The following is a 23,818-nucleotide window of genomic DNA, read 5'->3' as shown; positions in this document are numbered from 1 at the left end:
GGACTGCAGCACACCAGGCCTCCCTGTCCATCACCAATTCCCGGGGTTTACTCAAACTCATGTCTATCACGTCGGTGGTGCCATCCAACCATCTCATCCTCTGTTGTCCCCTTCTCCCACCTTCAGTCTTTCCCAGCATCAGGCTCTTTTCAAAATGAGTCAGTTCTTCACATCAGGTGGCCCAAGTACTGGAGTTTCAGCTTCAGCATCAGTCCTTCCAATGAATACTCAGGACCGATCTCCTTTAAGATGGACAGGTTGCATCTCCTTGCAGTTGAAGGGACTCTCAAATCTCCTCCAACACCACAGTTCAAAAGCATCAATTCTTCAGTGCTCAGCTTTCTTTATAGTCCAACTCTCACATCCATACATGACTATTGGAAAAACCATAGCTTTGACTAGACAGACCTTTGTTGGTAAAGTAATGTCTTGGCTTTTTAATATGCTGTCTAGGTTGGTCATAGCTTTTCTTCCAAGGAGCAAGCGTCTTTTAATTTCATGGCTGCAGTCACCATCTCCAGTGATTTTGGAGCCCAAGAAAATAAAATCTGTCACTGTTTCCATTGTTTCCCCATCTATTTGCCATGAAGTGATGGGACCAGAGGCCATGGTCTTAGTTTTCTGAATGTTGAATTTTAAGCCAACTTTTTCACTCTCCTCTTTCACTTTCATCAAGAGTCTCTTTAGCTCTTCTTCGCTTTCTGCCATAAGGGTGGTGTCATCTTTGTATCTGAGGTTATTGATATTTCTTCCAGAAATCTTGATTCCAGCTTGTGCTTCATCCAGCCAGCATTTTGCCTGATGTACTCTACATATAAGTTAAATAAGCAAGGTGACAATATATAGCCTTGACATACTCCTTCCCTATTTGGAACCAGTCTATTGTTCCATGTCCATTTCTAACTGTTGCTTCCTGACCTTCATACAGATTTCTTAGGAGGCAGGTCAGGTGGTCTGGTATTCCCACCTTTTTAAGAATTTTCCACAGTTCGTTGTGATCCACATAGTCAAGGGCTTTGGCATAAGTCAGTAAAGCAGAAGTAGATGTTTTCCTGGCACTCTCTTGCTTTTTCGATGATCCAGCGGATGTTGACAATTTGACCTCTGGTTCCTCTACCTTTTCTATATTCACCTTGAACATCTGTTCACAGTTCACATACTATTGAAGCCTGGCTTGGAGAATTGTGAGCATTACTTTACTGGCATGTGAGATGAGTGCAATTGTGCATCAGTTTGAGCATTCTTTGGGATTGGAATGAAAACTGACCTTTTCCAGTCCTGTCGCCACTGCTGAGTTTTCCAAATTTGCTGACATATATAGCATCATCTTTTAGGATTTGAAATAGCTCAACTGGAATTCCATCACCTCCACTAGCTTTGTTCATAGTGATGCTTCCTAAGACCCACTTGACTTCGTATTCCAGGAGGTCTGGTTCTAGGTGAGTGATCACACCATTGTGATTATCTGGGTTATGCAGATCTTTTTTGTATAGTTCTGTGTATTCTTGCCACCTCTTCTTAATATCTTCTGCTTCTGTTAGGTCCATCCCATTTCTGTCCTTTATTGTGCCCATCTTTGCATGAAATGTTCATTTGGTAACTAATTTTCTTGAAGAGATTTCTGGTCTTTTCCATTCTATTGTTTTCCTCTATTTCTTTGCATTGATATCTGAGAAAGGCTTTCTTATATATGGTTATAAATGCACCTCACCTCAAGTCAGCTTCCCTTACTGAAAGCACAGACAGTGATATGGTACTACTTTAAATAAGCTGCCTGTCTGCCTTAGCGTGCAGAATTAAGCTGGTAATTTTTCTCCTTTAGTTCTCCCTTTATCCATTTTCCTTACTGGCAATGAGAAACTAAATGTAAATTTAGCCACCAACAACATGGCATCTTTACATTAGGGAATTTATCAAGAAAACACCTAGAGTAGCCACGTATCTGGCGAAAAGAGAGAAGGGAAACGTTTACTTACTGATTCTTGAACTCTTGCAACATGGAAGAGACAGTTATTAGTTACTGGGCCAGAGTATGTATTAAATGCTGTAGTTGCCCTGCAGCTTCTCATGTAGGGTCCCTGTGGTGTTTTAAGTCGGAAACTTGTGATGAGATACGTGTAGTAGGCCAATGGGTCCTATCAGTGTCAGCCTATTGCCTCACTTCCTTTGTTGTCGTCGGATATTTAGCAAATCTTACTATTTGAGGTCTCTCTTCACTGCAGTTGTTTTGACTGGTGCCAGCATTCCTGGGCCGAGCCAGCTGACTTTTGATTCCTTGTACTTGCTCAGTCAGTTGCTTGAGGAGACTGGGGCAAGCTGCCATCTTGTTCTGAGTCAGTCACGTCCTTGTGCGTCACTCACAGGATTTTCCTTGCTCGTACAAATCTTGCTGAACCTAACCTATAGGCCCAGGGGCTCTTTGAGCATTAGGCCACTCCTTGCTCCTGACTTGCCCCCTAGGCTGCTCTCTCTTGGCAGTTACAACTGTGTATAAGTGACCATCCCAGAAACACCGTGTGTTGATCAACAGCAGTCTTGCCACAGTACACTGGTACTTCTCGTCTCTGTTGGCAGAAGCACAGAGCATCCGATCAGGCTATAGGATCTGATCCCCCGAGTCTGACTTAGCAGAACCATTTGGGGCATTCTGTCCTAGTCCCAAAAACCACCTCGTAATGAAGGGGTCTTCATGTTTATCCAGTGGAAGGTTGGGGTCAGTGGGAAGTGTTTGGATGAAACCTCAGGTCCTAAAGGGCATCAGGCACTAGAATTCCTATAAAATGGGCACATCTAACCATACTACTGAATACTACAAACTCATTTGCCAACTTGGTGCTTTAAAAGTGATTGCTGTCTATTTGGGGGCCTGCTTTTTAACAGTCTTAGAATACTGATTATTATCAAAGATTATTTTGTATTCTATATCCAGGTTGGTGTAGAACTCTAATATACTCTGTATTTCCTCAACTGCTTTCAGCTGTGCATTCTGGGTTTGGGGTTTGCCTCTTTACTGTTGTAAGTTACCCAGCCTGTGAGGACTTCCAACCCATCTTTGCCTTCCTTATCCTAAAGTTGTCAGTTCCTTATTCCCTGTAGATACATGGTCTAGGAGCTGAGCGATCAAAGCTTTACTAACAGCTTTGCCACCTAGGCGAAGCATCTCATCCTGGAATGGGGGACTCCCTGCCTGCCCCCCATTGCACTACCACAGTGCTCCTACACACATGATGAAGGTCTCCTTACAACCTTCCTGCTGCAGTGTCTTTACTGGTTAGTCTCTTGGTTCTCTTGCGAACTAGTTATAATCAATGATTAAAGCACTGATGCTCCTGACAGCTTATGGGGGAGTCTGTCAGTACGATGTTTGTTTAATTAAACATGTCCAGAGTTCTGAAAGCCTTTCAAATCACAGAACAGGCCAGTTAATCCTTAGTATTCCTGAAGGCCTCATCTGTTCAGACACTATCCAGGTCTCCCAGCCCAGAACTATCTTCTCTTCTTTGAAGTTCTTTGCCTGCTTGATTTCATATACCAGCACCAGCAGTTGCTTTCTCCTCAGGGCTATTTTTTCCTCAGGTCACCACAGTAACTGGTACAGAATACCAGGCATGCTGAATGCAAATGTGGGGTGGCTGGTTCTCCCTGTTTCTGTCACACTCAGTGTGCTCAGCTCTGATAAGAGCACCAGCAACTTGCATGTAGTTAAGCCTTCAGAAATGTCAGAATTGCCAATGTTAACTCTGAATGGTGAGGGTTTACATTTTGTATTAATGGATGTTAAACTCAAGGCTCATATGTAAAGTAGCCACACTCACACAGAGTGGCAAGCTGGATTTTGCATTTGACTCTTGTCAGTAAAATCCAGGAGACCTGGCAAGTCATCATGAATCCAGAGCAGTAAGGGAGAGGACAAAACAGAGGTGTGACCCAGGGCTCTGGGCTAGTGCAGTGCTTGTCAAACTTGGTGTACCAGACAGAATGACCTGGAGAGCCTGTCAGAACACAGATTGCTGGCCCCCACCAGAGTTTCTGCCTCATTGGGTGTGGAATGGGACACAAGATGGTGATGTTGCAGGTGGCCAGGTACCAAGGAAGTTTTCCTCAGAGGGTTCCCTACTTGAGCCTGTATTGTTGCCTTTGGTCATCCCAGCCTGTGATGCATGCTTATCAAAAATCTTTTATCAGAGGCAGGAATGCAGGTTATTAGAGATACGTTTTGACAGTATAGAGTCTGGAGAGAAGCCAAGAGCAGAGCACAAGATAGCAGGATCTTTTGGGGCAGGTTTCTAACCTTAGCTTTCTCTATTCCCAGTGCCTTTCTGGCAGTTCAGATGGGACAATCCGCCTTTGGTCCCTTGGCCAGCAGAGATGTATAGCAACATATCGAGTGCATGATGAAGGTGTGTGGGCTCTGCAGGTCAATGACGCCTTCACACACGTGTATTCTGGAGGAAGGGACAGGAAGATTTATTGCACAGACCTAAGAAACCCTGATATTCGGGTGCTAATTTGTGAAGAAAAAGCGCCAGTTCTCAAGGTATGTCATATGTTTTAGTTTTATGATTTAGATTGTTACATGCACTAGCCAAATACATCAAAATCAATATTAAAACCTGAGTCACCTGTTAGGTTGTAAAAAAAGATACTTCTTAGCCGCCCGTAGAGGAAATGGTGACTTCCTGGGAACATCAGGGGTGGATGAGTGTCACACTGGCGAATCCTGTGAACTGACCCACAGTGCTCCTAAGCTCTGCTGGCTTTCCTAACCTGTCCTCAGAGGAGGAATAAGAGGAGTTCAGGTATCTGTGAGTGGACAGCAAAGCAGAAATGTGTCCACTGTGTCACGTGGGGGATGTGGACGAGTGCTCCTGAAGAACGGGGCGAGGCAGGTTCAAATTGCAAACCATCACTGCCTCAGAATAGTCCTGGGAGGTGGGTACTTGAGAAGCCATCCGTATTGACACCTGCTAAAAGTGAAGCCTAGCCTAGAAAAATGGCCAGTCATCGTTGACAAGATGTTCAGTCTCATTGATACTCACAGAATTGCACATTAAAACAATGGTGAGGAGATTTCCAGATTTAAAATGGAGGCATAAAGACAGCACTCTCCACCCCTGCCAACCCCTTCTCAGAGATCATCTGAAAACAAGAAAAGCATCTACAAAACTTAAGTGACATCTGACACTCAGACCACAGTATAGGGGGAAGAGCTGAAACAGAGACTACAGGTCAAATGAGACACTTGAGAGGATGCCTGTGGTCTAAGAGCTCACATTATACTGGCCAAGTACAGTTCTTTAAAGCAGATGGCACAGCCTAATGGACAGAAGCCATAATCCTTTAGAGAAGCAAGAGAGTTGAGGCCAAAATCATAGAGACACAGCATGTGTGCAGGAAGCACGCTGAGGGGAGAGACAGGTGTGGAGGGGAAACTGCACTGCAAGGCCTGCGGCTGCCAGGACCTCTGGGCTGTGGAGAAAAAGACGAGAAGTATTTAACACAGGCATAAACATAAGGAGCATCACTTTGAATTAAAGAGGATTCCTGGTTGCCAGTGTTCCAGCCCTGTCCTCATGTCTCCAAACCTGCGGTTTCCTGGTGCAGGAAGAATAGTGGGCAGATCACTTCATTTGCATAATATGTACATAGGTGTATATTTATTTTCACATGTGCAGTATTTTAAAAATACAGGACACCGTAAACTGTTCCCATTGTACAGTCTGTTCCTGGGTGGGGAGTAGGCATGGTCCATTGCAGGAATACCTTTTACTTTTGCTGTCTTGTTAGAACCGTTATTTTGTTTCTTGCTACACTCATTTCCAAAGAAAAAAGAAACTTATTTTCTTGTTATTAAGAACATAAAAACAGAAGAGTGGTAAAGGCAGGAAGGGACGGTAAGTCATCCTTCTGACTGTACCCATTTAGAACCCTTAAATTAACCACACTTGAAACTTGAAGCCCTTGTTTTTAGTAAGACGTCACCCCATTCCATTTATGTAGGGCTCTAAATTCCATTATCAGAGAGCCCCTTTCATTCTTCTGTGCATCCCTGGCTTTTAACACATGCCTGTGGTATCATCACTGTACAATGTTGAATGAAGGAGTTGGTATTTAATATTGTTTAGCTGGTCCTGGCTGTTCAGAAGAGTCAACATTCCATACAGTGGTATTTTTGTGCCTTGTTTCAGATGGAACTTGACAGATCAGCTGACCCCCCTCCTGCAATTTGGGTTGCAACAACAAAGTCTACAGTAAATAAATGGGTAAGTGAGCCACTGTACCAAATGCTGGCAGAGTACCATACGCTCAGTGTGAGCATGACTCAGTCAATTCAGTCACTCAGTCGTGTCTGACTCTTTGCAACCCCATGGACTGCAGCACACCAGACTTCCCTGTCCATCACCAACTCCCGGAGCTTACTCAAACTCATATCCATCGAGTCAGTGATGCCATCCAACCATCTCATCCTCCATCATCCCTGTCTCCTCCTGCCTTCAATCTTGCCCAGCTTCAGGGTCTTTTCTAAGGAGTCAGCTCTTCGCATCAGGTGGCCGAAGTATTGGAGCTTCAGCTTTAGCAACAGTCCTTCCAATGAATGTTCGAGACTGATTTCTTTTATGATGGACTGGTTTGATCTGTAGGGACTCTCAAGAGTCTTCTCCAACACCACAGTTCAAAAGCATCAGTTCTTTGGCACTCAGCTTTCTTTATGGTCCAACTCTCACATCCATAAATGACTACTGGAAAAACCATAGCTTTGGCTAAGACAGACCTTTGTTGGCAAAGTAATGTCTCTGCTTTTTAATGTGCTGTCTAGGTTTTAATAGCATAGCTTTTCTTCCAAGGAGCAAGCATCTTTTAATTTCATGGCTGCAGTCACCATCTCCAGTGATTTTGGAGTCCAAGAAAATAAAGTCTGTCACTGTTTCCGTTGTTCCTCCATCTATTTGGCATGAAGTGATGGGACCAGATGCCATGACTTTCAGTAGCAGGACAAAAATCCAAAATTTAGACAGTGGCAAAAATCTGAATGCCCCTGTGAATGTAGGTGTGATCCTAAGGATTGCATAAAAATTAAGGTCATAGTCAAAATACTATATTACAAAATATTATATTACTAATATAATACTATATTACTAAAATACTATAATACTATAATACAGAAGCTTCTGACTTCTTTGTCAGGAGCCAAGATACACATTTAATGTGCTGAGCATAGGCACTGTGCCCTGACAAAACCAGTAAAGATTACTACAACTTCTGACCTTATGAAAGTGTATTTGGAAAGAGGCAGTCCAAGTACCAGGACAGCAGGGAAGCTCATTAGAATTCTGTTTTTCTAAACAGAAAGCAGAATTGGTTTTTCAAATTCATTTCCTTTTTCTTCATAGCATAAAGAACAAGGATCAAAATAAAGGGTAAGCAGAGTGAAGTAAAAAAAAGTACTTTTAATTAAGATTTAATAATAAATAGTTACTTTTTAAGTTAAGAATTAAGATTTCCATTTTCTTGCTTACCAGACTGTTTGTGGATAACAAAAGAGAAAGTGTTTGCCTTTATTCTTATTTTATATGTAGGTCAAGTTGTCTTTCTTTGTACTTGTAAAAAAATATATATATCTTGTCTAAATTTCTTTGTGCCAATTTGAGATCAACATAGCTTTACCCAGAAGAGTGCCTAGTGTTCTCTCCAAAAAGACAACATTCCCTTCTTAATTTTTGTTTTGTATTTTTTTAATCACAGTAGATAATTGTACTTTGTGTCTTAAGTATTTTTTTGGTTGATGTTAATTGTTGGGTTTTTCTCATTTGCTCTTTGTTTTTCTTGCCACTAAAGCTTATAAAGCATAAAATGATTAAATAATGAATTTTATTCCTTTAGACATTGAAGGGAATTCATAATTTTAGAGCCTCTGGAGATTATGACAATGACTGTACAAATCCTATAACACCCCTTTGTACACAACCTGACCAGGTTATTAAAGGTAAGTAAGGATGTTGGGAGGTATTGTACCTTTTATTGAGATTAACCATAGTCACTAAGAGATTGACAAAAATAAAGGAAATGACTTTCCTTTAAATGTAATTCTGATGTCAAGAAAAGGCTAATTGTATATTGACTTATTTTTAATAAAAGAAAAAATATTTTTTAAATGCTATTTAGTGACTTTAAAAGTTGGGCTTTCTTGAATTCATCTTTTTGCCAAGCATTAGACTAATAATCATGGGTGTTGGTGAAGCCAACAGCCACTCTGTAAAAGATACAGTGTTGTCTTCTGGCACAAGCCAGAACTGCTCAGATCTGGCCTCTGTATTCTACATGCTCCAACTGGAAGTGGCCGCTCTGATTTCAGGGTCAGAGTTTGGGACTGGAGTATTGAATGATGTGTTTATCTGTAGTCAGATGTCCATGCCGCTACCATTAGGATAGGATGTCCATTCAGGAGGCATAAAAGAGCAGTAAGATAGGAAGCAAACGTTAGTAAGAGATGGAACTAGTTCAGAGATGTCCTCTCATCATTTTGTCTTTTCCCAGTGGGTAAAAAAATTGTTAAGGTGTTTGCTCTAACAGTTTTCCACTAGTAGTCCCTTGACGTGAATAAAGAGTCTTCTCATCTATAATCTGTACTTAAAGTCAGACAGTTTTTCTTTGGTTAGCTTTAAATTGCCTTAGACATAATTATATGGTCTCCTTTCTGGGGGCTACTATGATTTACACTTTGTTACATGTCACTTAACATCATTGCTGTACTGTGAATTTAAATACAGGATTGTTTTACTAATTGTGTGGATTTTTTCCCTTTAGGGGGTGCTAGTATTATTCAGTGTCACATTCTTAATGATAAGAGACATATATTAACCAAAGATACCAATAATAATGTGGCATATTGGGATGTCTTGAAGGTGAGTATCTTTGTAATTTAATACAGGTTACTGGATTCTATATCCCTTTATTTTTTATTGTAGTCTGTATGTATATGTGTATATGTTGTTTGTGTGTGTGTGTGTATATATATGTATAATAACCAAGATAATATATAAATAAAGACTTAAGTGCAGCCTTATTTTGGAATATATATTCTTATGTGAATATTAGATAAGGCCATAGTTAATCTTTTTAAGTACCCAGAGTTTGAATGGAACCATTTTCTCTGTTTAGTGTATTACCAACTGCGTTATGCTGCCTTCCCTGAAAATGAATACTTCAGAGTTCCACATCCTTGATGCTCTTGGCATTTGGGGCCCAATGAATCTGCTGCAGGACTGGGAGGGAGGGTCTGTCCTTGCGTTGTAGGGTGCTTAGCACCCCTTCACCTCTGCTCAGTAGATGCCAGTAACCACCTTCATCCCCATCCCCCCTTTCAGTTGTGACAGACAAAAATGCCTCTAGACATTGCCAAATGTTTAGAGGGAGGGAGGAAGAAGGATGCAAAATCACCCTAGGTTGAGAACCACTGGAGTACACAGAATAATTTTGACCGTTTCTTAGGATTTATAGCCATCTCTGAGCATCGGTTATGACTTTGAGTCATGTTAGAGTGAATTCTTGGATAATTGAGATGTATTAAGCTGTTCAGCCACATTCTAAATAGCACTGAAGAATTTATAGACAAATTGAACTTTGCTTTTAGGATCCTGACAAATGGCCCTTCTTAGTGTTGTTGGTATATTTGTTCTACAAATATTTCTGGATTAAATGAATACTCAGTTCAGTTCAACACAGTGCAAAGAGTCATAAATCACAGTGTGCTGAGGGTCATAAATGATGAAAAATGATCCCTTCTGGTTGGAGGGAGAGCAGAACAGAGGATGGCCTACATACAGAGGAGGTTACGTACAGCTGGAAAACCAGGAGGGCTGCATGGGGAGAGATCATGGAGCAGGGCTCGAAGGCTTCCAACAGATAGATTGTGGGAGGGCATTTAGGAGGACGGAGTGAATAGCAAAGACACGGAAGAGGAAAGTACGTGCTCATTCAGGGCCAGCTGAGCAGTTTTGTATAACTGGAGACCTGAGTGAATATAAAGGAGTAGTAGGGGTTTAAGGATGAAAAAATGAGATTAATTTCCCACAAAGTCATGAGTTGTAGGCTCCAGACTTGGCTGGTTTTTTTTAGCACTTACTAAAGATTCTTAGATGAGTTTAAAGCAGGAAAACTGTCTAACTAGCTGGAGTCCTGGTAGAGTCCTGCTATCTAAATGGGAGGTAGTTCTATCAGATGGGGTACTACGCTGACATGCATCATCATTGGCATTTTTGTGTCCTTGAGGTTTTAAGATCAAATGATCAAGCAAAATAGACATGACTTTAAACAAAGGTACAGAAGTCAGGAGTGGTTTTAGGACCATAGGCTCAGAGTTGAACAGAGCTGCATTCTGACCTTGGCTCTGCCACCTGCCAGCCAAATGATCTCCAGAATATTCTTACCTTTGTCTTTATTCCTAAAATCTGGGTCTTAACCTATTTCTTGGTAATGTTAAGGGGATGTTTGAGAAGTATTTATTGTAATGACTGACACATTATAATTAGGAGGTTGTTGCACTAATACAGTGAAATATCATATTCCTCTGGAGTAGGGTGGGAACAAGCAGGGGTTAAAAAAAAAAAATTTGAATAATTAGATATTTAGGCCTGTGGGTAAGAGTGATGTTTTCTCTATGGCTCAGTGGTAAAGAATCCGCCTTCAATGCAGGAGACACAGAGGTGCAGGTTCGATCCCTGGGTCAGGAAGATCTCCTAGAGGAGGAAATGGCAACCCACTCCAATACTCTTGCCTGAAAAATCCCATGGACAGAGGAGCCTGGTGAGCTTCAGTCCATGGGGTTGCAAAGAGTCAGACATGACTGAGCGACTAAATACACAGGAAGAAAGGGAAGGGACAGAGATCAGTGCTTGGCTTCCGGGTTAGTGTCAAAGTGTTACAGGGGAGATAAGAGGAAAAAGGGTTATTGGGGGAAATGGACATGCTGAGAAAGGTAACAGATTTGAATTTCTGTGGGATGTCTGGGTAGAGGTGTTTGCTGGGCAGAGAGCTGTACAACCTAATGTACGGATGAGAAAGCTGGGCTGGAGAAATGGGCTCGGCTGTCATCGTCTGTGGATTATAATTGGATCCATGAGAAGGTCAGTTTCCAAGAATTACATCTATACTGAAAATAGAAGAAACCAAATCATCTCCATTTCAAGAAATTTTAGAAAAAGAAGCCAAAAAGATGTATAATAAAAAAAGGGGTAAGAATGCTCAGAGCCAGTGGCAGCTCAAGGACTAAATGTCTCAGAAAGGAGCTTGTGGTAAGCTAAGCTAGCCTGCTGAGAGTTTGCATGAGATAACAGAATGGAGTATGCATGTGGATCTAGTCAATGAAGAGGATGGTGTCTAAGAACAGTTGGTGCCAGATGGAGTGGGTTGAGTAGTGTTTGGGAGGTGAAGAAATAGAATTTGAATAGAGACAATCAAGAATTGATGCTTTTGAAATGTGGTGTGGGAGAAGACTCTTCAGAGTCCCTTGGACTGCAAGGAGATCCAACCAGTCCATTCTGAAGGAGATCAGCCCTGGGATTTCTTTGGAAGGAATGATGCTAAAGCTGAAACTCCAGTACTTTGGCCACCTCATGTGAAGAGTTGACTCATTGGAAAAGACTCTGATGCTGGGAGGGATTGGGGGCAAGAGGAGAAGGGGATGACAGAGGATGAGATGGCTGGATGGCATCGCTGACTCGATGGACGTGAGTCTGAGTGAACTCCGGGAGTTGGCGATGGACAGGGAGGCCTGGAGTGCTGCGATTCATGGGGTCACAAAGAGTCGGACATGACTGAGTGACTGATCTGATCTGATCTGATCTTGATGATATTTGACTGGTGAGATAGGCAGAAGAGGCAGTGACTGGAGAAGATTTAGAAATGAAAAGGTCGGAGGGTTTTGTTTGGGTGTTAAGGTATTTTTAAGATGGGAGAAATTTGATCATGGTTCACTGTGGGGAAAAGCCAGTAAAGACATAAGAGGGTAGATGATGGTACAAGGCCCCCAAGACGCAAGAGATGAGGCGGTCCAGGTCCAGCAAGAAGGGGCACCTTTTTCCTTGCACCGGGAAGAACAGTAGCAGAAAGTTAAGGGGATTTTGTTGAGGCTTCTCTTTTTTAAGGAGTAGAGGTCAGAGTCGTGTGCTGAGGGCAGTAAGAGGTGGTGGTGGCGGCAAGGTCAGAAATAGGAGGAAAGTAGAGATTTAACAAAGATGTTGTGGGAAACTGAGGAAACAAGTTCCAGGCGGCGTGAGTAACTGTCCCATTTATAGTGGGATTACTGTCAAGGATTCCAGAGGCCGCGATGACCTACCTGTGTGTTGTCCACGTGAATGTTGATGTTGTCCAGGAAACAAGCAAGATCGCAAGATGGGTTGCAAGACATTGAGCCAGGCTCAAGTTGCCAGTGAATGAGGGACAGTAACCACAGAGATTACTAGATGGCAGTGAGGAAAAGGGGATACAGTTACTGCAGCTGAATGATACGGGCTCAAAGAGTTTTTACATAGTGATGGTGGAATCATGGTCTCTATATGCCATTAGGGAATTATGGGATATAGGAGAAGACATGAGTCACCCTTTGAGAAGATGGCTGGTGAGATGGGACCCTCAGGAACGAGCCAGGTTGCTGTTAGGAAGAAGAGGTAGAGGGAACATTCTGTCTTGTGGTTCAGAAGTTCAGAATTGAGATGAGCTGATTGGAGATGCTCCATGGCACCAGATGAAGTTTGGAACATACCTTTGGGCAGCATAGGTATTTAGGGAATGAATAAGAAAGAGAAATTTAAGATTGCTGCCTATATTATACCTATTATCTGAAGGTAGCTTCATAGTTCTCTTAAAGTGCTTACAAACTGCTTTTTGTTCCTTCAAGATTTTTTTCCCCTTCTTTTGACATTGGTTACAGATAAGTGTGGTGGTATGTTATATCAATGTCAGCAAAATTAAATTACAGTTTCAAAAAAAGAGCATTTTGTGGTTCTTTAATTTAAAATTTTACTAGGAGGTAGTTATTTAAAGGTAAACGCTTTAAGATAAAAATGTTTGATGACATTCTTTCTGAAACATATTTTAATCTCCATTTTATTTAGGCAAATGTGTAAAATTTTGAGTAGCTAAGTCAGAGTCAAATCAATTGACCACTTAATAGTAATAATTATCATACTTTCTTTTTGATGTATAGGCATGTAAAGTTGAAGATTTGGGCAAAGTGGATTTTGAAGATGAAATTAAGAAAAGATTTAAGATGGTATATGTACCAAATTGGTTCTCAGTAGACTTAAAAACAGGGGTAAGTTAGCAGTTGATATTTGTGCAATTTGGGATAGTTGAAAATTTCTCGTATAGCTGAGAATTAAGTATTATTAGTTGTGGAGTCCTGTGTCTTTAAGTTTGAAAGGAGAAGGTTTTATGCAGTTTAAATGCCTTTTCATATCCCAGTATATTAAATTGTAGTTGCATTGAATCACACGAAACACATTTTGATTCTGAATCTGTGGCTTAGCACTCTAGTCAAATAGTGCAAATAAATAAGGATTTAGAGACTTACTTGAAGAATGTATTCAAATAGAATGCCACTAAGCAATTTTTCTCTTTTGACAGATGTTGACAATTACTTTGGATGAGAGTGACTGCTTTGCTGCTTGGGTTTCTGCAAAAGATGCTGGCTTCAGCAGCCCCGATGGGTCGGATCCAAAATGTGAGTTTGTGTCCTTCCTTCCCTGCCTCCTTCCAAAAGAGTAGGTAGATCTGTGCTGGGTTTTTGCTATATGCTCATCTTTTTTGTTTATAAACAATATTTGGGTTTTTTAAAAATTATTTTTCAAGAAATCTATATTATTTTCTCATATGAAAATGGAAAATATTCCGTTTTAAATGTTTTGGGATCTTGAGTTTTCTCACAATGTATGACTTAGCTTTAACAATTAAACATGCAGCATACTCTGTACCCTTAAAGCATTCTGAAAATCTGTTAGGTAAGGATAAGTGAAGCTAGGAAACAGTTTTTCCCCCTCCAATTAAAAAAAAGAATTATTGAAGTATAACTAACATATCGTGTTGGTTTCAGATGTACAGGATAATGATTCAGTATTTGTATATATTGCAAAATAATCACAACAGTAAATCTAGTTAATAGTTAACATCTGTCGCCATGTATAGAAAGTTTTTTCTCTTGAGACTTTTTAAGATCTACTCTCTTAGCGACTTTAAAATGTGCAATACAGTATTAGTAAATATAGTCGCCATGCTGTATGTCACATGCCCGTGACGAATATATTGTATAACTGGGAGTTCATACGTTTTGACTCCCTTCGCCCACTTTGCCATTCCATTACTCCTACCCCGCAACATCCGGCAACCACCAGTCTGTTCTTTGTTTGTATGAGCTCTGGGTTTTTTTGCTTTTTTGGCTTCAGATTCCACATGTAAGTGGGATCATATGGCATTTGTCTGTGTCTGACATATTTCGCTTAACCATAAGGCCTTCAGGGTTCATCCTTGTTGTCACAAATGGCAAGACTTAATTTTCTTTATGACTGAATAATATTTCTTTGTGTGTGTATCACATTTTCTTTATCCATTCATCCATCAATGGACAATGAGGTTTTCTGTAAATAATGCTTCAGTTAACATGGGGGTGCATATATCTTTTTAAATTAGTGTTTTCCTTTGCTTCAGATAAATACTCAGAAGTAGCATACTAGATCGGAGAAGGCAATGGCAACCCACTCCAGTACTTTTGCCTGTAGAATCCCATGGACGGAGGAGCCTGGTGGGCTGCAGTCCATGGAGTCGCTGAGGGTCGGACACGACTGCGCGACTTCACTTTCACTTTTCACTTTCATGCATTGGAGAAGGAAATGGCAACCCACTCCAGTGTTTTTGCCTAGAGAATCCCAGGGACAGGGGAGCCTGGTGGGCTGCTGTCTATGGGGTCACACAGAGTCAGACACGACTGAAGTGACTTAGCAGCAGCAGCATACTAGATATGATAGTTTTGTTTTTGAGGAGCCACCATACTGTTTTGTACAGTGTCTGCACAAACGTACATTCCCATCAGTAGTGCACAGGGGTTCCTGTTTCTCCTCATACTCTCAAACATTTGTTGTTTATCATCTTTTTTATTAACAGCCATTCTGACAGGTGTGAGGTGATAGCTCATTGTGGTTTTGATTTGCCTTTCCCTGGGATTAGTGATGTTGAGCATGTTTTCATATACCTGTTGGCCATCTGTATGTCTTCTTTGGAAAAATGTCTATTCAGCTCTTCTGCCCAATTTTTTAGTCAGATTTTTCCATTTTTTTGCTATTGAGTTGTATGAATTTTTTATATACTTTGGATATTAACCCATTTCAGATAAATAATTTGCAAATATTTTCTCCTGTTCAGTAGGTCGCCTTTGTTGATGATTTCCTTTGCTCTGTAAAAGCTTGTTAGTTTGATATAGTTCCACTTACTTTTGCCTTCATTGCCTTTGCTTTTGGTGTCAGATCCAAAAAAATCATCCACCAATATCATTGTCAGTAGGCTTATCGCCTGTGTTTTCTTCTAGGATTATTGTGGTTTCACGTCTTACATTCGTCTCTTTAGACCTTGTTGAGTTAATTTTTGTGTATGTTGAGAAGAGACTTATCTTCATAAGAGTCTATTATATTTTATTAATTATATCTTTGATCAGTATTCTTCTAAGATTGTAGCCTGTAGAAATAACTGATATATATACAAAATATAGTGGCTTTATATGGATATAACCCTTTAAAGAATACAATTTCTGTTGTTGTTTATTCATTTTCAAAGAATAGCTGTATCTGAATAACCAAATAGAATATCTGTTTGCTTGATATTATCACTGCTTTAAACATTGTAAGATGAAATTTTAATAGACTTTGTGAAATACGTAAAGTCTTGCTTTTAGACATCTTTGGCATTGGGTTAAGAATGTAACATCAGAGTATGTGGAAACTTTTCATTTTTATTGCTTTCCCTCTACTTTTAAGTTAAAACTAATGTTTCTCTTTTCTGTTTTTTCTTTTTGAATTGACTCTTTTGCAGTGAACTTAGGAGGGCTTTTACTCCAGGCACTCCTAGAATATTGGCCTAGGACACATGTGAATCCAATAGATGAAGAAGAAAATGAAGTAAATCACGGTTCGTATTTTTATATTAGAATAATTGGTTTTAAAATTACTCTGAAGTTAAGGATATTTAGATTGTTATCCTGAGAATTTAAAAAAAAAAATTCTTTAAGCATTTGCTAAAGGATGACATAATAAATAGCTGTGGTATGCCCACTTTCTTGCCCTCCCTTCTGCACGCTAAAGAATGTCCATCCAGTCTCAACTGAGATAGCAAAGAACTTCTAATTAATGACACTACACAAGGTACATGGAATCAGTCCTGTGTATTCAGGTGACCTTTGTCCTTGAAAGCAGGCAGCTCTTAGCAGGTTTATTCTAACAGTATTTCTCCAGGTGTCTGTGGACCTGCTGGATTTACCTCCAAAGCTAGCTATTGAGCTGCATTGGAAAGCCAGGTTTGTCCTTGTGAGGCATTCTTCACATTGGCCTGAAAGGTAGATATTCCCTAGTCTGATGATCTACCTGATATTGGCTCAAAAAATCAGCTCCCAACTCAGAAGTGCCAGGGTAAGTGACTGAGTATGTGTAAAGAATTAATGTCATTGAGGACATTCCGAAGCTGTGTGTGCCACAAGCAGTGGCAGTAACTCACTGTGCAGCACTGGAGAATTTGGAACATATGAGTTTGGCTCAGTCTGATTAAAAAAAGGAGGGGAAAAAACTTAAAATATCACAGTTGATATATAACCTTGAGTTCCTGCTACTGAGGACTTGCTCTGCTAAAGATTCTCTGAAGATTGCCTGTTTGTGGTGGTCAGCAGTGATGAAGCCCTCCTGCCAGAGACTTTGTTGTGGCCGACTGATTTCATCCAGAATCATTTTTGGAGTTTAAATCTGTTTTGCAAGGATGGCATGCCTTTCCGTAAGCCAGTGTCCTGATGTCCCTGTCAAAGAGAGAGCACTGACCCCACATATGATGGCGTTTCTTTTGTTACCTGGCTCGCTCCGTTCCCTTTCTGAATTGTGCAGTGAACTGTGAGCCAGAGTCAGTGGAAAGATCTGCTCACAGAGGGTCAAGAAAGCTAAGTTCTGCTATGGGCTCTGCCATTTTATCAGCAAAGCAGCTGTGGGCATACCATTTCCTGTTCTTGACTTGTCTTTCTCCATCTATAACCTGACAGGGTGCCCTCGGAGGCCCAAGGAGCCAATAAAGACTAAGTAATCAAAACAAAGGGCTACAGGCAGCATCTCTTGAAGGCAGACTTTGGTTGGGGGAGTAAAGAATAAGTCACAGGAACGCCAAATCATCCTTAAAATCAAACTGGCATAGTGAAGGCAGGGCAGGACTGAGCCAGGCTCAGGACATGGCACACACTACCTGGCTGGTAATCCTGCTGGACCTGCACGGCACACAGTGGACCCTCAGACTGCTTGGTCGTACGAGGTGGGCACCTCCAGTTTTCGGAGGCCTATAATGAGTTGTAAGTGAAGATAATAGAGATAGATGGGCATGGATCCCTCCATTCAGGGACTAGCATTCTGGTTGGACAAAGCGCCGCTTACATCTGCATTGTGTGGTCAGAGTTGGTGCTGTGAGAGAGTGCTATTGGGTTGCAGAGGGCGAGATTGCTTCCAGATTCCTTCAGAAAGTGGTTATGAACAAGGAGGAGTCAGCTGCGGAGAGCTGACTGAAATGAAATCTGCAGAGAGCAATAAAAATGAGTTTATGACCTCTTTGAGATTTTGTTTTTCACTAATACCATTAGTTGTGGCTGCCATTAAATATAAATTTTTTTTTTCTGACACAAATTTCTCTGTGCTTGGTGTTTTACCAATCCCCACCCCCCAGCACCAAAGAAAAGAGCATATCATCCTTTATAAAGAGACTGTTCTAGACTGCCCTGAGGCTGAAGTAGATGGTTATGTTTTTGTTTTAAATCTCAAACATTAATCTCCTCTAAAATGTAATCACCTCTCATGAGGTGTGTCGCACATTGCCATATTTCTTATTTTCAGGAACTTAACTTTGTTTTTTACCTTTATTTCCATCTCTAGCTAACTTACAGTACTTTGTGACTTTAAAATCTTGCAATGGTTGGGTCCTGTGGAAACAGAATGTTTAGAATCTGTGTTGTTAGCACTGACTCTGGGTACTGACGCCGTCTACATCTTTTCCTAGTAAATGGGGAGCAGGAGAACCGAGTACAGAAAGGAAATGGCTACTTTCAAGTGCCCCCACACACCCCTGTGATCTTTGGTGAAGCTGGAGGTCGCACCCTCTTCAGGTATGGGTAAGAAGGGCTAAGAGTGCATCCTGTTTGCCCTGAAGTTTTGATTCAAGCAAATGTCTATTAATTTCTAGGGGTGTCTGGGTTTTGGTTTTTCACCTCCCTGAAATAGTTAAGTGTCTGATGCTATTAGACCCCATCTTAATTGAGAGCTGAGCCTCTAGTGATAAAATGAGGTTGATACCTTGTGGAGGTTGATAACCTTGCCTCAAGGCAGCTTCTTAGTGGTTTCTGCAGGAAATGCTTTTTCTCACTTAACCAGCAAGACCGCCAGGGTGAGGGGACAGATGACTTCACCAGAAGTCCCCACCCACAGGACAACATCTGAGTAGATAACTTCCCTCAGACCAGGCCAGGGGAGATGGACTGGGCTGCTCCTGGAAACTGTCGTGCCCAACAGTGGCTCGACGTGAGGTGCAAGGCAGGCCTTCATGAGGGCCTGCAGGCAAGTGCTAGACTGGCTTCACCTCCAAGTTGCCAGCCAAGGCCCAGGAAATGTCATGGGAGAAAGCCATGGGCCAGAAGTAAGAAGGCTATTTGTCTTGCCCTTGAGAGCAGAACTCTCTTCCTTTATGGTGATTTCCTGAGAGGAGTTACTGAAAACATCCTGACCCCATATTGTGTGTGGAGTCCCATGCACCATAGCACTTCTGGGCGACCTCAAGTGCCTTGCCTACACCCAGCTTCCTGTCCTCACCCAGGGGCCCCAATAGGCAGCCGTAGTGTATGTCTGGCCTCGGAATCTGGGAGCCTGAGTTTTACAGCTTGCTTTCACTCTTCGCAGAATGAGTCATTCTGCCTGCCTTCTACTTTATTTCCTCAGGTGTCAATTGGGGGTTATCCTGAATGAACTCTATAAGGTCCCTCCCTCTAACATTTAATGACAGTGATATTGGGATCCGTGCTTATTTTGTCACTTACTACATGATGGATTATGTTTAGGCTGCTCTGCCGAGATTCTGGGGGTGAGACTGAGTCCATGCTTCTTAATGAGACGGTGCCACAATGGGTAATTGACATCACTGTGGATGTAAGTGTCCTCCACTCCCACTTTGTCCTCTTATTTTTTTCCAAATCATGAAGAAAATTAACTGTATTAGATTGTATAATCTTTCATTGAAACTAGACTGCCATGTGGAATCCTTTTCTGCTTCTGTGCAGTTCCAAAGCTGCAGAGAAATATTATATCTCTTTCTATCTTTATTTTTAATATATAAAATGTGCTTATCAAAGAAAATAATAAATGAATAAGGTTAAATTCCCATCCTTTTCCAAACACTCTCTTCCATTCACTTTCTATTCTTCTTCCCAGAGGTAGTAAATATTAATAGCTTAATGCCAAGCCTTCAGTACCTTTTTCTGTGCATACACAAGTATATATTATTTGTGTCTATCTATGTGTGTCTAGATATATGCAATCCATATATAGATGATTTTATTTTGCACAGAAGCTACTGTTCTGTACTGTTCTACAACTTGGGTGTGTTTTTTTGTTTTGTTTTTCACTTAAAAATATATTTTGGACATTTCTTCATATCAGTATATGGATCACTTCTTTTTAACAACTGCATAGTGTTTCGTTGTATAAATGTACCATGATTTATTTAGCCAGTCCCTATTAATGGACATTTAGGTTGTACCCAATGTTTTCTGTTACAAACAATGCTTCAGTGAACATCCTTGTATATATATCTTTGTGTACTTTTTAGGGTAAATTCCTAGAAGTGGAATTGCTGGATCAAAGGGTATGCACATTTTAAATTTCAATAGATACTGCCAAATTGCACTCCACTAAGGGTATACCAGTTTACACTCTCACCAACAGTGTGTGAGTGCCCAGTACCCCACACCCTCACCAATGCTGGATACTTAGAATCTTTGCTGAAAGATAGACGTATTATCTCATTGATTTAATTTTTTTTAACTTACGATGAGGTTAAGCATCTTTTCATAGTGGCCATTTTTATTTCTTTTGTAAATTGCCTGTTTGTATTCTTTACTCGACTTTCTATTGGGTTATTTGTCTTTCTTATTGACTTGTAATAGTTCTTCATATTGAATATTAACCCTTTGACCATTCTCTTGCCTCTTGATTGAATTTTTACTTTGCTCATGATGTCCTTTGGCAGGCAAAAAGTTTTAATTTTTATATGACCAGATTAATCCTTTATGTCTGTGAGTTTCATGTCTTGCTTAAGTATTTCCCACTCCAGAGTAGCAAAAATGTTTTCTTGTGTTCTCTTCTAGTATGTTTATGATAATAGTTTGTATGTAGATCATTAAAGTATTAGAATTTATTCTATTTGGTGAATGTATTCTGTTTGGTGTGAAGTGAAGTAAGATGCTAACTTTCTCCAAATGGATAGCCAGTGTGTCAACACAATTTATTGAATCATCTAAACTTTTCCTACTAATTTGAAATGCTGTTTTATCATACACTAAATTCCTATACACAAATAGGTCTGTTTCTAGTTATACGCTATTGACCAATTTTTTGTCTATTTAAAGCCTTATGAAAAGAGATTTAATCTCTAGAACCTTCTAGAAAATTTGTTTTCTGACCCAGATAAACTTCCAAGAACTTAAAGCCAGTCTGACACCTCATGGATATTCTAGTCTTCTCTAAATTTGAGCTCCCCATAAACCACTACTTCTTTTGACTGTGAAACTCACTTGGATGCATTGCTGACTTTAGGCCTGTGGCTTATTCCCCGGAGGAAACCTCCAAAGAGGATATGACATGGAGGCTCAAAGGGGGATTAATCCCCATAGCAAAGATGACCGATTAGTTTTATCTTTTATCTAAGTGTATGGTTTACATCATGTGGACATCTAGGTGGTTGGCTGAACTTTCCACTCGTATTTGAAACCTCAGACCTCACTCTGATGTCAGAGGTAAAGCAAGTTAGGAGGACTTGATTGACCTTTCCAGGTGGATAATGGACCTTACCGGCATAGCGTGTATGGTTTTTCTCAAAAGTGAATGTTGTGGATTTCTCTCAAGACACTTAAATTTTTGTTCTGGCATTTGAATGTAGACTTGAGATTTTGGTTTGTATGGCTTAAAGAATTAAAATAAAGCTTGTTTCTCTTTAATACCTTGAATTTTTATTTGAGAAGAGCCATGCTGCAATTTTATATTGCTACTGACACTGCATATAATTTGTCTTTATTTATGTTTTATTACAAAATGAAACTTTATACTTTTCTGATATCCTTTCTCTAAGGTTGACATAATTTGATAGCTTACTATAAATTTCATAGAAAGTCACTTTTAAATGTACAATAGTGATTAACTTATGAATCATGTTTTCACAAGTATTGACATCATTTTAGTTTATCAACTAACAGAAACTATTTTACCTTTTTTCACTTTTAATATTTCAGAAAAATATGCCCAAATTCAACAAAATTCCTTTCTACCTCCAACCTCATGCATCTTCAGGAGCAAAAACCTTAAAAAAGTAAGTAAATGGAGTGTCGTGCAATACTTTGATTAATTGCCAGAGATTTCTTTATTCCTTATGATTACATTTATAGCACAGGAGGCAAGTACTAGATCTTAGGCTAATTTCATAATACTGAAAGTTTATATAATTTAACCATTTACAAAGTATGGCTTCCCTGGTAGCTCAACTGGTAAAAAATCCACTTGCGATGCAGGAGAGCCTGGTTTGATTCCTGGGTCGGGAAGATCCACTGGAGAAGGGATACCACTCCAGTATTCTTGAGCTTCCCAGGTGGCTCAGCTGGTAAAGACTCCGCCTGCAATGCGTGAGACCTGGGTTCGATCCCTGGGTTGGATTTAATTAATTACCAGAGATATTTTTTTATTCGTTATGATTACATTTCTTGCACAGGAGGCAAGTACTAGATCTTAGGCTAATTTCATAATATTGAAAGTTTATATAATTTAACCGTTTACAAAGTACCTACTGTGGCCAGTTGCAGATGTTCAAAATAAGACATGATTTTGTCTCTTGCCATATTCATAGTTTAGGACACACTCTGTGTATAATAACTGCTTTTATGGATACTTCGGGAAAGACAAGTGTAGGGGGAAGAAATGAATCTGTGACTATAGCTTTCCAGAAAGGTTTCTTGAAGGACATGGAATTTGAGCTGGACATGTAAGGTTGGTCAAAAGAAAGATATTTCAGGTCCAGAAAATGGTTTGATCAGGGATGTGGAAGTAGGAGCTTACATAAGATATTGTTAGATTTCCAAACATATACACAAAAAAGAAGAATGAACCTCATTATCCCATCAAACAGCTTAAGTAATTGTCAGCGTATGGCTAAACATTGTGTCATCTGTACCTCTACTCCCTCCCTCCCACTGAATCCCCCTGCCTACACACACACACACACACTCACACTCACACTCACACTCACACTCACACTCACACTCAGACACAGAGGATGATCTTAAAGCAAGCTCTGGATAGCACTTCAGCAGTGTTTAATGATTGAAGTTCAAGATGGCTTTTAAAGTATGAGCCTGAGCTACTTGATTTGACCATTATTAACTGATGTCAGAGATACAGAAGTAGGTTTGGGGATAAGGAAGTTGCTGAATCTAGTTTTGGACATGTAGCGTTTGTGATGCCTTTGGGACATTGGCGGGAGCTGTTGGGTTGGTGGGTTTGGAGATCAGACAGGCAGTTGAAACTCAAGGTCTTGACTATAGGAGGAAGCCCTGGGAGAAATGGGTACATCCATCATCAGAGCCTAATGAGCACCAGGGGCTGCCTTCCCTTTCAGGGGCATTCAGTTTGCCCATGCTTTGGGAAAGTGTTTAAGGGAATAGAACCTAGAAGGCTATTCTTTACGTATATAATCTCACTTATTTGCACATAATCTGTCTTAGGAGATGACACTATAAGAAATCTGTTGGGAATTCTAAAAATGGATTAAAGCAATGCCTAAGAACATGTATTGGTTTATGTTTCTGTGGTATGATTTAGCCTTATCAAATGTTATCACCAAAGAAAATGGGAGAATATCCAGTGATTTCCTGATGTCACCATCTGCCCTTGCCTTTTTCAGGGACCGACTTTCTGCTAGTGACATGCTTCAAGTCCGGAAAGTAATGGAACACGTCTATGAGAAAATCATCAACTTGGATAATGAGTCTCAAACCACTAGCTCTTCTAATAATGAAAAACCAGGAGAACAGGAGAAAGAGGAGGATATTGCTGTATTGGCAGAGGAGAAAATTGAGCTTTTGTGCCAGGACCAGGTAAATGGATTGAGGACACTGCCCCCTTGTTTCCAGTGCTGGTGCTCAGAATTTCCTAATGTGGTAGGGTTGTGGTTTCCAGATCTGTTGCCTTGCAGGGGTCGGGGGAGGGCTTCTGTTTTTAGAGAGACTGTAAGGAGCGCCGGGTCTCCCACCTATTTGTGAGGCCCTTTCTGGAGGGCTTGATTA

At 40.6% G+C, this 23,818-nt stretch overlaps 1 protein-coding gene across 1 annotated transcript in view; it reads left to right on the top strand.

Moving 5' to 3' along the window:
- WDR48 (WD repeat domain 48) overlaps positions 1–23,818 on the top strand; it is a 52,601-nt gene that overhangs the window by 26,350 nt on the left and 2,433 nt on the right. The window contains exons 8-18 of the mRNA XM_010835497.1: positions 4,313–4,537; positions 6,189–6,263; positions 7,882–7,984; positions 8,806–8,903; positions 13,205–13,312; positions 13,624–13,720; positions 16,075–16,170; positions 18,280–18,385; positions 19,331–19,418; positions 21,776–21,852; positions 23,437–23,629. Coding sequence (XP_010833799.1) covers positions 4,313–4,537; positions 6,189–6,263; positions 7,882–7,984; positions 8,806–8,903; positions 13,205–13,312; positions 13,624–13,720; positions 16,075–16,170; positions 18,280–18,385; positions 19,331–19,418; positions 21,776–21,852; positions 23,437–23,629 — 1,266 coding nt within the window. The remainder of the gene's footprint in view (positions 1–4,312; positions 4,538–6,188; positions 6,264–7,881; positions 7,985–8,805; positions 8,904–13,204; positions 13,313–13,623; positions 13,721–16,074; positions 16,171–18,279; positions 18,386–19,330; positions 19,419–21,775; positions 21,853–23,436; positions 23,630–23,818) is intronic.

The sequence above is a fragment of the Bison bison genome, unplaced genomic scaffold (assembly GCF_000754665.1).
Source record: "Bison bison bison isolate TAMUID 2011002044 unplaced genomic scaffold, Bison_UMD1.0 scf7180017864043, whole genome shotgun sequence".
Lineage (NCBI taxonomy): Eukaryota > Metazoa > Chordata > Mammalia > Artiodactyla > Bovidae > Bison > Bison bison.
This window is presented reverse-complemented; position numbering and strand designations above follow the sequence as displayed.